The 13,903-nt window shown below is 40.1% G+C and overlaps 1 protein-coding gene and 1 long non-coding RNA gene across 2 annotated transcripts; both read left to right on the top strand.

Moving 5' to 3' along the window:
• On the top strand, window positions 752-2,020 carry LOC109841984 (protein FAR1-RELATED SEQUENCE 4-like). The gene has a single exon (XM_020410907.1). It carries the CDS (start codon window positions 752-754, stop codon window positions 2,018-2,020), a length of 1,269 nt encoding a protein of 422 aa, XP_020266496.1.
• LOC109843031 lies at window positions 2,649-3,742 on the top strand. Its single transcript, XR_002247487.1, has 3 exons — window positions 2,649-3,003; window positions 3,089-3,185; window positions 3,509-3,742. It is a non-coding gene; the product is annotated as an uncharacterized LOC109843031 (long non-coding RNA).

Genomic DNA, 13,903 nt, shown 5'->3' on the forward strand with positions numbered 1-13,903 from the left:
CCCTCCCCAACCCCAGCTTCAAATCCGCCTCATTCTGGCCACCTTCCTCCCCTCCCCCAACCCCCCCGTCAAATCCGCCATGGCTGGAATCGCCGCCGCCCCCTGAATCGCACCCAAATTGACGAGATCGAGGCCGCGATCAAGCAGATCCCTTCCTCCTACGCCATTGAAGCCTGCCATCAAGCAGGTCCCTTCCTCCTAGGCCATTGAAGCCCTTCAAAACAGGTACCTTTCATCTAGATTTGATATATTTCGGGTTAGGGTTTTTTATGAGAGAAAATTTGGGTAGTTGATTTAACGCTGGGTATTTTAACCCATTTGGTATTGATGCACTATGTTAATCTTTTATTTGATTTTTTTGTTTGAGCATCCAGATTCGAGAGGCATACTGTGTAGCTAATTTTCCTTGCATTATAAAATCTTTTATTTTATGTTAATCTTTTATTTGACTTTTTGTTTAAGCATCCAGATTCGAGAGGCATACTATGTTAATCTTTTATTTTATTTTCCATACTACAATACATGTTAGAGATCTCATTTGCTTTGAATGTGATTAATTTGAGGCAGGCTCTAAATAAAAGTTAGTCTTCTCTGTTAAGGAATAAAATCTGTGTTTTCAAGATGCAACTTTTCAGTTTCAGTCAGTTCTTTGCTCAATTTCTTTGTTCAGCTCAATTTCTTTGTTCAGTTTCTGTCAACTATTTTTTGGTAAAGTTTATTGATCATTTATTGATGATCAATTTGAACAGGCATGGCAGATGATTTAGATGATGATGGCGGGATTAATTGCTCGGTTGATGAGAGATATGAGTTGCCTCAGAATACTGATCAGCAGATTGAGCAAAATGAGCCTAAAATTGGGATGGAGTTTAATGATCCAGATGAATTGTTTGAGTTCTACAGAGACTATGCAAAGAGCAGTGGATTTCCAGTTAAGAAACATACAAGAAGGAAGAATGTAATAGGCATTGTTAGAAGTATAACTTTTGTATGTGGTCGAGCTGGCAAACATAATAGTACTTGTCAAAATCCTTTAAAACCACAAGCAAGCTACAAAGTTGGGTGTAATGCAAAGATAACAGCTAGGTTAAATCTTGATGGAAGATGGGAAATATCTGTGGTTGTTCTGGAGCATAATCATGGCCTTAGCCCTACTAAAAGTCGTTTCTTTCGATGCAACCGAAGAATTAGTGCACATGTTAGACATCAAATTAATTTGAATGATCAAGCCGGAATCAGAATGAACAAAAATTTTAGCTCACTAGTACATGAGGCTGGTGGATATGAGAATATGTTGTGTGATGAAAAGGCTTGCAGGAACTTGGTTGATGAATCAAGGCGTTTACGTCTCGGCGAAGGGGATGCTTCAGCGATTATGAAATATTTTTCAAGGATGGTTGCAGAAAATTCAGGTTTCTATTTTGATATTGAATTGGATGATGAAGATCATTTGAAGAATGTATTTTGGGCAAATGGTAGGAGCAGAGAAGCTTACAAAGAGTTTGGTGAGGTCGTCACTTTTGATACCACATACTTAACAAATAAATATGATATGCCATTTGCACCATTTGTTGGCGTTAACCATCATGGGCAATCAATTTTACTTGGATGTGGGTTGATTTCAAAAGAAGACACAGAGACTTTCATATGGCCATTTACGAAGTGGGTTGAATGCATGGATGGATGTGCTCCGCAAGGGATAATAACTGATCAAGCAAGAGCCATGAAAAATACAATTGAGATTGTTTTTCCAAACACTAGACACAGATGGTGTTTGTGGCATATAATGAAGAAGTTGTCAGAAAAGTTAGGAAGGTACACTGAATATGAGGCCATAAGTTCTACCATGAAAGGAGTGGTGTATGACACACAAAGTCCACAAGAGTTTGAAAAACAGTGGAATGAAATGGTTGACATGTATGGATTGGAGGATTGTGATTGGTTAGGTGAATTGTACGAGGAGAGAAAAAAAATTGTTTTTGGGCAGGAATGTCAACTACTCAGCGAAGTGAAAGCATGAATGCTTTTTTTGATGGATATGTCAATTCGAAAACAAGTCTGAAACAGTTTGTAGAGCAATATGAAAATGCATTAAGAAACAAGACTGAAAAGGAGATGCGGGCCGATGCTGAGTCATTTTCAAAAGTAAAAGCTACCGCAACAACTTATGATATGGAGAGTCAAATTCAGGGAGTCTACACTTTAGCAAAGTTTAAAGAGTTTCAAGCTGAATTCACGGGAAAGATGTATTGTGATATTGTAAACTTTCAGGAGGGAGCAGGGGTGCTTGAGTATGTCATTCGGGACATGACTTTGCGGTTGGAGGGCGGCAAAAGGATTCCTAAATTCTTCAAAGTAACCTTTCGTGAAACGGACAGTGAAGTTGAATGTAGTTGTCAGTTGTTTGTGTTTAAAGGCATAGTATGTAGACATGCTCTTACCATTCTTATTCGTCACGACGTCAGCTTTCTTCCGGAAAAGTACATTCTACGAAGGTGGCGAAAGGATGTGAGGCGAGCCCACTCGAAGATGAAAGTTAAATTTAATACTTGGGTTGTCACACCTGAACAATTACGTTATCGCGAGCTATGTCTTGCATTTAGTGAGGTTGCTGATCTTGCTGCTCAAAACAATCATGAATCTGAGGTTGTTAAAAAATGGATAGACACCAAATTTAGAGAACTACAACTTGCTGAATCAAGTCAGAAAGGAAAAGAAGTAGAGATGAATCATGATTTTGTGGAAGAAGAAAAGGAATATGAAAAGGATGAAAATGAAAACATATTGGATCCTCTCTCTCAGACTCGGAAAGGTCGGCCTAGGCAAAACAGAATGAAGCCAACAAGTAGGCGAAGAAAGAAGAAAATTGATCTAGCTGCTAATGTGCCCATCAACAATCCATCACAGTCTCAAGAGGGTGTTCATTCCTACACACAAGATAACATGGTTTCAAATGTTTACATGACACAAGCAAATACTGTGCATCCATGGGGAATGCAGTTGGTAAGATATAGCCCATAGCTTACATTGATGCAAATCTTTTTTAATCACTATAGCTACACCCTTATATCTATATGATGTGTTACAGCCTCAATTTCCAATGCCTGGAGATCCACATGCGATGGGGTTGACACCTTGGTATGGATTGCATCAAAGAAACATGATGTGATGCATCAAAACTATGGGTATGCTCTTGCTTATTGGGGTATATATGTTCAATTTCTAAGTTAAGATTACTTCAGACAGAGAAGTCCTGTGTATAGGTCAGAATTTCCATATATGAATACATATATGAACAAATACTTCAGACAGAATTTCTAAGTTAAGACTACTTAAGACTACTTCAGACAGAGATATGAAAGGCAAATTTGAAGTTGATGATTATATACAAATACATATATGAACACCCTCAATTTTCAATCTGGTTCCATCCCTAATTATAAATTGATTCATGTAGTATACATATTTGACTAGTGTGCATGAAACTAACTTGCTAGTCTTCTTTCAGGTGGACCTGCTGTGTGATTTTCCAGAGTGTGATTTTCAGGTGGACTTGCTAGTCTTCTTTCAGGTGGACCTACTGTGTGACTAGTGTGCATGAAACTAAATTGATCCAGAGTGTGATTTTCCATTGCCTGTTACTGCATACGGATGTTATTGTCCTGCTGCTCCTGCTGCTTCTGTTACTGCTGTTGGAAAACTATGTTATCTTTGAGCTATTTCTGTCTTCTGTGTGCTGTTGGAAAACTTTATGGTATGTGATTATTATGTGAAAACTTGGTGGTATGTGATTACTTGTGGAAAACTTTGTGGTAGGTGATTATTATGTGAAAACTTTGTGGTATGTGATTACTTGTGGAAAACTTTGTGGTATGTGATTACTTGTGGACTTGACTTTGTGGTATGTGATTACTTGGAAAACTTTGTGGTATGTGATTACTTGTGGAAAACTTTGTGGTATGTGATTACTTGTGGACTTGACTTTGTGGTATGTGATTACTTGTGTGATTTCAGTCTTCTGTCTTCTGTGTGCTGTTGGAAATCCATGAACTATGCATTTAGTTTCCAGGGTCTCTTTACTCTTTAGAAAACAGCTTTCAAGTGGTTCTCCTGCTGTCTCAAACAGTCTCCTTCATGCTATTCGGGGTCTCACACATGTAATGGTGAAAAAAAACACAAGCTGATGTTGATAGAGAATTGAGATTAATTCAGAATACAAGGATCACACGTTATCTGACTAAGGTTTAGAATAAAGCAAACAAGAATTCCAACTGATGTTGATACGATAAAAAAAGCCAGTTTGAGCTTGATATCTCTCTGACTCATGTTCTGAAACCTGGCACAATTTAGACCAACTTAAACCTGGCACAATTGAATCCAACTTAAACATGAGTTACTTAAACATTGTACTTGTGCAACAAGCTAGCTCAGCTAGAAGATATGTTGTCTCAATGGCACATAATGCATAAGTTTCAGAAGTTACATTTCAAGTGCAAATTACTGAGCCGAGCCAAGTTGTACAGTTACAGGAATCAAAATGAGTAAATCAAGATTACATGTTCTTCCTTTAGGATGACCTTGAGCTTGAGCTTGATGCAAGTAATGAGCCCCATCTTCGTAATCCTTTAGGAGTTAAATCCTGATAGTTGAGTTAGCAAAATAGTACACTGATTTTCATTGAACACTGATTTTCATTACATAGTTGAGTTAGCAAAATAGTACAAGGTCCAAACCAAAAAACATACCCTTACTTGGATATTATTACAAGAAAAATGGACATCATGAAACCAACAAAAATTCCAATTAGAAAGCCTTTTTCCTGAATATGTTTCTTCCAAACTCCATTTTCTTTCCCATGTATTCTTGATCTCAATTTCTCATTTTCAATTGAAAGCTCTTCAAACTTGCGAATAAATATATTCATTGCGTCGTGAGCGTAACTTGGTACTTCACCATGATCTAACCAAGTCCAACAATTACAAGTGTTTGTAGCACAAATTCCAAATCGACGACACGGATGCCTCGGGGTGTAAGAAGTCTTCATTTGCACTGGAATCCCACAAAAGCAATTTGGAATCTCGTATGGAGGTGGACGATTCCACATTGCAACATATAGCCTCCTATCAAGGAACCTTGCCCGTTGAGAAGAGGATGATTGTTGAGAAGATGTTGACGACATGATTCTGCAGTAGAAGAAAGTTTTAGACCATACGTCACTCTCTTAAGGAAAAAAACTGTAAATTAAAATTATCAGCCATAAACTGTAAATTTTATACAGCTAACCCAAGATAAGATTATGAATCTCAAAATAAACAAGGAATAATGAGCACATCCACTTGTTTATTCTGTCTAGAGTATAATAATAAAATCAAATAAAAGTCTAACATAGTGCATCACTACCAAATGCTTTTCATACCTGCTCAATGCTTCTTCAATCTACAAACGTAAGATTGATAAAATTTCTACAATCAGATATCAACAAAAAATGGACCATGTAAGAATTGGTTTCAAATTCCTTGGGTGAAGAATTGGTTTCATACCTGCTCAAATTCCTTCGCTGTTTTTTCACCATCAAGCATCAACAGAAAAAGGGAATCCCACTCAATAAATTAGCTAGAAGGCAGATTTTATAATGCAAAGGACCAATTTGGGACAGACTAACAACGGAAATTAGCTAGAAGCTAGAAGGTAGATTTTATAATGCAAGGAAAATTAGCTACACAGTATGCCTCTCGAATCTGGATGCTCAAACAAAAAAATCAAATAAAAGATTAACATAGTGCATCAATACCAAATGGGTTAAAATACCCAGCGTTAAATCAACTACCCAAATTTTCTCTCATAAAAAACCCTAACCCGAAATATATCAAATCTAGATGAAAGGTACCTGTTTTGAAGGGCTTCAATGGCCTAGGAGGAAGGGATCTGCTTGATCGCGGCCTCGATCTCGTCAATTTGGGTGCGATTCAGGGGGCGGCGGCGATTCCAGCCATGGCGGATTTGACGGGGGGGTTGGGGGAGGGGAGGAAGGTGGCCAGAATGAGGCGGATTTGAAGCTGGGGTTGGGGAGGGGGAGGACGGTGGTAGCCTGTAGATTTGGGGAAGGAAGAGAAAATTTGGGGACGGAGAGAAACAATCTCGTGTTGAATTGGACGATTTGGGGAAGGTGGAGAACAGGCTGGATTTGCTGAGCTGGCACTCCACGTGGGCGCGAGTTGAGAGAGCGAGCCACAATAGCGAGTCAAATAGCATTGTTGATTCTTATACCTTAACTTATCAGTAAGCTTCACAAACCCGACAATACTTCGTACTACACGAAACCTCATAAGACTTTGTCTTCCCAAATTGACAAAAATTCTTTTGCAAGAAGTTCCTTGCATTAATCGAAAAGAGGAAAAATTTTATGCCTGGTCTGATTTTTTTGGACGATGATTCGGTCCTCTTAGTGTTTTAAGAAAACATTAATTGGTAAAAAATACAAAATGGGCTAAAAAGTCGGAAGGCTGATGTTGTCTTTCCATATGTTCATTGAATTTGTTACTTCTATCCTATCTGGCTTGGCTATCTTCCTAAACTGTTACCCTCCTTCCTATTCTCTTGCTCTGCGCTTCCTCCTCGCCTAAAGACATAGATCATATGGCATTTTTTATTTCTCTAAATTAGGGAACAAAATAGAAGAGTGAAAATTTTTAAAATAAAATATAGAGTAACTTCAGTGAGAAGAATGTTAAACAAAATATATTCTTTTTAAAATGTTGGGGGTGGGGGGAGACACACTCACTCGCCGCGGAAGCAAATCACCTCGAGAGAAAGCCCTGATTTTTGTTTTGACAAACCTCAAGTCAACCTCGATGTTCCAGTTTTAATATGAAACAAGAGCAAAAGTGAATATCTCAGCGAGGTGAGATATACACTCTTCCCGATTTCAAATCAAGGTCTGAATTTTGAGGAACAATGAACCCCTTTAAGGACAAAGGACGAACACAAGCAATAGTCAATACACAGAAAACAATAAAGAAGACACGAGATTTACGTGGTTTGGCTACTTGCCTACGTCCACGGGAAGGGTGAAGGGAGATTCCACTATGATGGAGAACACCGACGACTTGCATAACTTGCAAGCTCGTCCCAAAGATGAGTCTTTGATTTTTACCCAAGAGCAGATGACCTCTTTCTTCTGATGAACAGAGAGGACAGAGAAGTTTGTTGGTGGAATTAGATCGTATTCGATCAATTCTTCCTGGAGCTTGGATTCTTTGTGGAGATTTTAATGTCACTTTGTCTTCTGATGAATGTAATGGTCGTCTTGGATCTACTAGAGATATTAAGTCTTTTTGGGATTTTCTTTCCTCTGTTTCTCTTATTGACTTACCATTATCTGGAAGAGCCTTTACATGGTCCAATAAGAGACTTCGTCCTTCTATGGCTAGACTCGACAGGTTCTTTATTAATTCTTCTTGGGAAAACAAATTTCCTTCTTGCATTCAGTTTTCTCCACCTGCAACAGGTTTTGATCACTTTCCAATTATTCTTGATAGTGGAGGTTTAAAGCCATCAACACCAATTTTTCGTTTTGAGAGAAGTTGGCTACATAACCCTGATTTTATCACTTTTGTTTCTAGCTGTTGGAATTCTTTTCAAGGCCAGGGAAACCTTGTGGATATCTTCATTTTGAAATTGAAACTTCTTAAGAGGAGACTAAAATGGTGGAAAAAGAATGTTATTGGTTCTATGTCCAATAGGAAGTTAGAAGTTCTATGCAAAATCAATGCTCTTGATTTATTAGAGGAACAGAGACCTCTCTCGGTTTTGGAATCTACTGATAGGCAATCTCTTCAAAACTCTTATACTTCCTTGATCAAAGAGGAAGAAACATATTGGCATCAAAGATCTCGAGTGCAATGGCTAAAAGAGGATGATGATAATACCTCTTTTTTTCACAAAACAGTTTTCTACCATAGGAAAGCTAATTTCATAGCGGCTATCAATCATCAAGGTAGAAATTACATTGGTAATAATGATGTTGCTAACACTTTCTATAATTACTACTATGAATTATTTGGAAATAGTAAGAGTAACCACTTACATGTAGATTGGTCTACTCTATATCCACAAGAAGAGAATTCTTTGTTATCCTTGGAAGATCAGTTCACTGAGGCGGAAATTAAAAATACAGTGTTTGATATGAATGCTAATAAAGCCCCAGGGCCAGATGGCTTCTCAATGTCTTTTTATCAATCCTTTTGGGATCTTATTAAAGAAAATCTTATTTCTTTAATGCGTCATTTTTATTATGATCCATCTCATCTTCATAGAACAAAGTGTTTATTACTTTGATACCTAAAACCAAGGAGTGTTCTACGGTGAAAGATTTCAGACCCATTAGCCTTATCAATTGCCTCTTCAAAATTTTCTCAAAAATTTTGGTAAATAGGCTATCTCATCATATGTCTTCATTGGTGGCATCTACACAAACAACTTTCCAATCGAGAAAATCAACACTTGATTCTATTCTCCAAGCCAATGAAATGATACATTCATGTTTCAAAAGGAAGAAGGAAGTTGTTATGTTCAAGATTGATTTTGCCAAGGCCTTTGATTCTATTGACTGGTCTTTTCTCATAGAGTTACTAAAAGGTAGGGGATTTGGTAGCAGGTGGTGTTCTTGGATCCTTCATATCATTTCATCCTCTAATTGTGCAGTTCTTGTCAATGGATCACAATCTAAATTCTTCTCTTGTAAAAGAGACCTGAAGCAAGGTGACCCCTTATCTCCAATGTTATTTAATATTGCTTCTGATGTTCTGAACAGGATGATTATTAATAATGTTGAGGGGGATTTATTATCATCTCTGGGTCTCAGAGATCCTCTCAACAAAGTGAGAATTCTACAATTTGCGGATGATACTCTACTCTTTGTCAAAAGTTCCGTCAAGGATATTACCATCCTCAAATCCATTCTTTACATTTTTGAAGAGCTATCTGGCCTGAGTATTAACTATACCAAATCTTCGCTTATCTATTTTGGTAATATTCCTCTCAGAGCTGAAACTCTGACATCTTTTCTAGACTGCAAAGTTGACCATCTCCCTATCAAGTATCTAAGGTTACCTCTCAAATATGGTAAACTCTTCAAATCTCATTGGCAACCCTTGTTGGATAATCTGTATAGGAAGCTTGCTTCTTGGATAAAGAACTCTCTATCCTATGGGGGGAGGTTAGTTCTCTTAAATTCTGTGCTTACCTCTATTCCTTTGTATTACATGTCTTTCTACAAGTTACCAAAATGGCTTATCAAAGAAATAGACAAAGTGCGAAGAAACTTTTTATGGACGGGAAGACCTAAAACTCACTCCTTTAAATGTCTAGTTAACTGGAACAGAGTATGTTTAAGCAAAAAGGATGGGGGGTTTGGGAGTCAAAGACATTTCATTATTCAACACTTCTCTCCTATCTAAATGGTTATGGAAGTGTTTAGATAGAAATTCAACAACTGGGGAATTTCTACACAAGCTTTATGTTCATGAAGGTACCAATTTGCAAAGTAGACATTCCAATGTATCCAATTCTACTTTCTGGAATGCAGTCATATCTCAAAAGGATTCTTTCCTTCATAACATCCTATGGGTGTTAGGCACTGGTGATAGAGTGAGATTTTGGGAAGATAAGTGGACAGGTTTCAATAGTCTTGCGAGTGTTTTTCCTGAATCTTTCAAGTTAACCTTTTCCACAAATATATTTGTAAGAAGTCAAGGGAATTCTTTCGACAATAAGTGGACTTGGCATTTGTTAATGAGAAGAAGTATATCCCCTGCAGCTCAAGAAGATAAAACTAGACTCATTAATGTTATTAGAGATTTTCAAATCTCCCATAACCTAGATCATCCCAAATGGCTCCTTACTTCAAATGGTGTATATACAGTCAAATCTTTTTACACTTTTTTTAACTGGAGAGGAATTTCCAACTATGTATACAAGGTTATTTGGAATCCAATTGTTCCTTCCAAAATTCGTATTTTCATCTGGCTTCTTACCAAAAACAGATTACATACAAAGGATATTCTTAAACTTAAAGGTTGGAATAGGGATACTATATGTTCATTTTGTGGTATAGAATCAGAGTCAAGGGAGCATTTGTTCTTTACATGTCCTATATCTAAACGGGTATGGCAGCACTTCAGGAACTCTAACTTAACTTTCTCGTGGCCAAATACTTTGGAAGAGTTTTTGATTATCTTAGAAAATCTGAAGGGTATTCAAGGATGTTCGTGGAGAAGTATCTTTTCATCTGTTTGTTGGAGATTATGGACTGCAAGAAACAAATACATATTTGATCAAACTAATAAATTACAACTCTCCTCTTTCGAACGAATCACGAGCTCCTGTTTTGCGGTCGCTCGCTTGTGTGGGTTCTTTGCCTGCGCCGGGGTTAATCCGTGGACCACCGCGCGATCTAGATCCGGTCGGATCTACACGAGTATACGGGTATTATTCCACGAAGGGAATAATAGCCGGGAGGGATTAATCCACCAAGGGAATAATCGCTCGGATCTCGAGATCTAAGACCAAGCTTAGATCTGGAGTGTAGCCTCGTGTAGATCTCAGATCTGTTCTTTCTTCCTCTCGAGATCCTGCCTTTTCTGACGTGGAGGGTCGCCGAGGATCAGATCTGAATGGTGCAAGTCTTCTGGTCTTCAAGCTCCGAGTTCACTCTTCAATCCGGCAGAGTTTCGGCTCTTGAAAGTTCGACCTCCGAAAATGAACATCTCTAGGCCTATTTATAGGCTCTCAGGACAGTGGCTGCAAAAAGGGAATTGTCGGCCACCTCGGGCCACTGTCGGCCACCTCGGGGTGGCCGACACTGTGCCTAGCCACCTTGGGGTGGCTCGGCCTTGGCCGAGCCACCTTGAGGTGGCTCGGCCACCGAGCCACCTCAAGGTGGCTCGGCTAAGGCCGAGCCGCCTTGAGGTGGCTCGGCTTTGGCCGAGCCCCCGCGGGCGGTGTTTTCCGACTTTTTCGAGTCGTTTTCCGTTGTTTCCGGTTCTGTCCGTGATTCGGTTGATTGAGACTCTGATTGGTTGATCTGATTTGGCAGTAAGTTGGATTCCTGATTTGGCAGTAAATCCGCTTCTGAGTTCGAGTCCGAAATTGATCTTGATTCGATCGTGATTCGTCCGAGTTTCCCCTTGGTTGGATGGCTCGTTGATTCCTCAACTCATTAGCTTGATTCTGCACGCGGGTGGATGCATTCCGTCGCTTCTGTGCGATTCGTCGATCTCGTCGCCTCGTTGGTTCGTCGGTTTGTGCCGAGCTATGCTAGGGGACCTATAAGCAATTTTATATGCCTACAGATACCCCCTCCAAAGTATTTCAGTCTCGTTCTTTTATAGAAGAGTCTGGGATACTTTGGATATGATTGTCCCTACCTTCAGTCGGTATAACGGGACCTCGGAATGGCTTCTGTTCTTGACTCCTTCAATTCTCCAGGCTTTTCGGTGCTTTGTCGAAAGTCTGTAAGAGTTCCGGTGCTGCATTTATTGTCTGACCGTTTGTCGGAATTTTCTGAACTTGAAGTCGATTCCTTTGAGCTGACCATTGATTGTGGCGTCGAGTCTTTATGCACAACGCGTTGTCCGGCGTAGTGTGGTTGAGTTATCCTTAAGAATATTTATAAACAATATTCTCCAGGAACTTCTCAAACCAAAAATAGGGAATAGTTTATACTCATATACCTTATTGGAGTATTAAGAAGCAGTTTATACTCGTATACTTTTCGGAGTGTTTTTGTGCCTAAATGAGCTGAACCGGCTTAAAATGAGCCAAAAAAGGCAGTAAATCGGCTCAAAAAATCCTCCAACTCCTCCGAACAAATGGGAGAGGGGTGAGTGAATGATGGACTGAACCGTCGCTCGATTTGAAGTCGTTTCGATGCTCGGTTCGGCTTCAATTTGGATTTTGGTTCGAACTGGGTCCGGTCCGGTTCGGTTCGGTTTGGTTCAACCCGGTCCACCTTATATAAAGGGGGTCTTTTTCTTTTCTTTTTTCTTTACCCTAGGGCCGGCCCCCCCCTTTTTGCCTCCTTTTTGAATTTCTCTTCCCTCGAGCCTCCGTTCTCCCTCAAAACTCGATCTTCGTCTTAGATTCATCCTTCCTTTTGATCCTTGACTGAGAAATCCCTCGAAACTTCCATATTTAGACTTTCCTTCGAGCCCCTCGAGCGCGTGGTTCGAGCACTTCCAAGATCTAATTTTTGTCGGATCCTCGAGCTTCCCCTCAGGTATATCTCCATAATCTTGATCTATTTCATGTTTGATCTAGTGTATGGAATAGCGGGATCGCATATAAGGGTTGAGGGAGTGATTTGATGCCTCAAGCTCGCCTTTTTAGGGGATAAAAAAGTGATTTTTATTTCTAGATCTGACCTCTTGAATTCTTTTTCTGTAGGCCATTATGTCGCGAGTATCGAGAGGTCGTTTTCCTGCTGCATCGGTTGATGGCGCGCCTCCCTCATATGCTGGTGAGCAATTTTTTGACCTTTTTCGAAAATTTACAAATTAGTCCTCTTTTTTCTGGATATTTGCAAATTAGTCCATTTTACCCCCCGTTGTTCTCCTTGGTGAGGCAACCGGGAAAGGCCTTGGTTCTCCTTGGTGAGGATCGACGCTTTATGGAAATTTTGCAAATTAACCCTCTTCTTCTGAGAATTTTGCAATTTAGTCCTTTTACCCTATTTTGCTCTCCTTGGTGAGGCGATCGGGAAAAGCCTTGATTCTCCTTGGTGAGGATCGACGCTTTAAAGATGGGTTTTGCTTGGTCAAAACCACATCTCATAATAAAGGGGGCGTTTTGACGCTGCATTGTGCTTTATAAGGCAGGGATATATTGTCGATATACCCTATCTTATAAATGCGCAATGTGGCCAAATCGTCTCGCCCTTTATAAGGCAATGACTCTATCTTACCAATTTGTAAGATGAATTCAATTTCCTTTTATATCTGAAATTAACAAACACTTAACTGCTTGTTTTCAGTGGAATATCCTTCCGGAGCTTTTTCATCGCATGCGGTGAATGGACGTCGTGATGAGTATTATTCCACATCTGATGACTTTTCGCCCATTCCGTTCACCTCCCAGTTTGCTCCGGGCACGTCGTTGGAAGTTGTCCAAGTGGTGAGGGAAGGTGGCCATCAAGCTCTTCGCCAGCTGATCACAGATGCGCCTCTCGTGCAGGATGCCAGTTCCGTTCAGTCTCTTAGGAAGACTGACTTCTTGTTTGGAGACTCTACCAGGGATCCCGATGCAGTATTTATTGAGGCTGAGCAGTGGCTTTACCAGACTGGCAGTCGTTATATGTATTTGCCGAAGATTCCTCGACACCGTTCTTTGACTGAGCTCAGGCGCCAAGCTGTGAAGCGGGAGATGTCGTGGAGTTTGACAAAGGAACATGAGAGCGTTCACTGCGGCTATATTACTCATCAGGCAGTTCCTGGTTCGAGTCGAGATCACATTGTTGGACTACATCCTGGAGTACTGGGGCTAGATACTCCGCCTCGCAATGAGTTCCTCACCACTGCTTCTACTTTGAGGAATCGCCTCGCTATCTTAGGACGGGAGATGCCTGCACCGCGCCACAGATTCTATGGTTGGGTCCATTCTTTGGACAGGTTTTGGTGGGCTCGTATGACGAAGTATGTCTTGAGCCGATGGAGCGAGGAGTTACATGCTTGCGGTCTTTATGCAGCCATTCGGGCCACTATGCATGGCTTGCCTACAAGCGCGAAGCATTTCTTTGCCCTATGCGAGCTTTACAATCCAGATTCCAACACTTTTCTGACCAGGCACGGAGAGTTGGGCTTGGCTCTACATGAGATGCACAAGATTTCTGGTTTGCCCATGGGACAGA

The sequence above is a fragment of the Asparagus officinalis genome, chromosome 5 (genome assembly GCF_001876935.1).
Source record: "Asparagus officinalis chromosome 5, Aspof.V1, whole genome shotgun sequence".
In the NCBI taxonomy this organism is placed as follows: domain Eukaryota; kingdom Viridiplantae; phylum Streptophyta; class Magnoliopsida; order Asparagales; family Asparagaceae; genus Asparagus; species Asparagus officinalis.

Coding starts and splice junctions, on each gene's coding strand:
- LOC109841984 (XM_020410907.1), top strand. CDS start 752: ATGGCAGATGATTTAGATGATGATGGCGGGATTAATTGCTCGGTTGAT.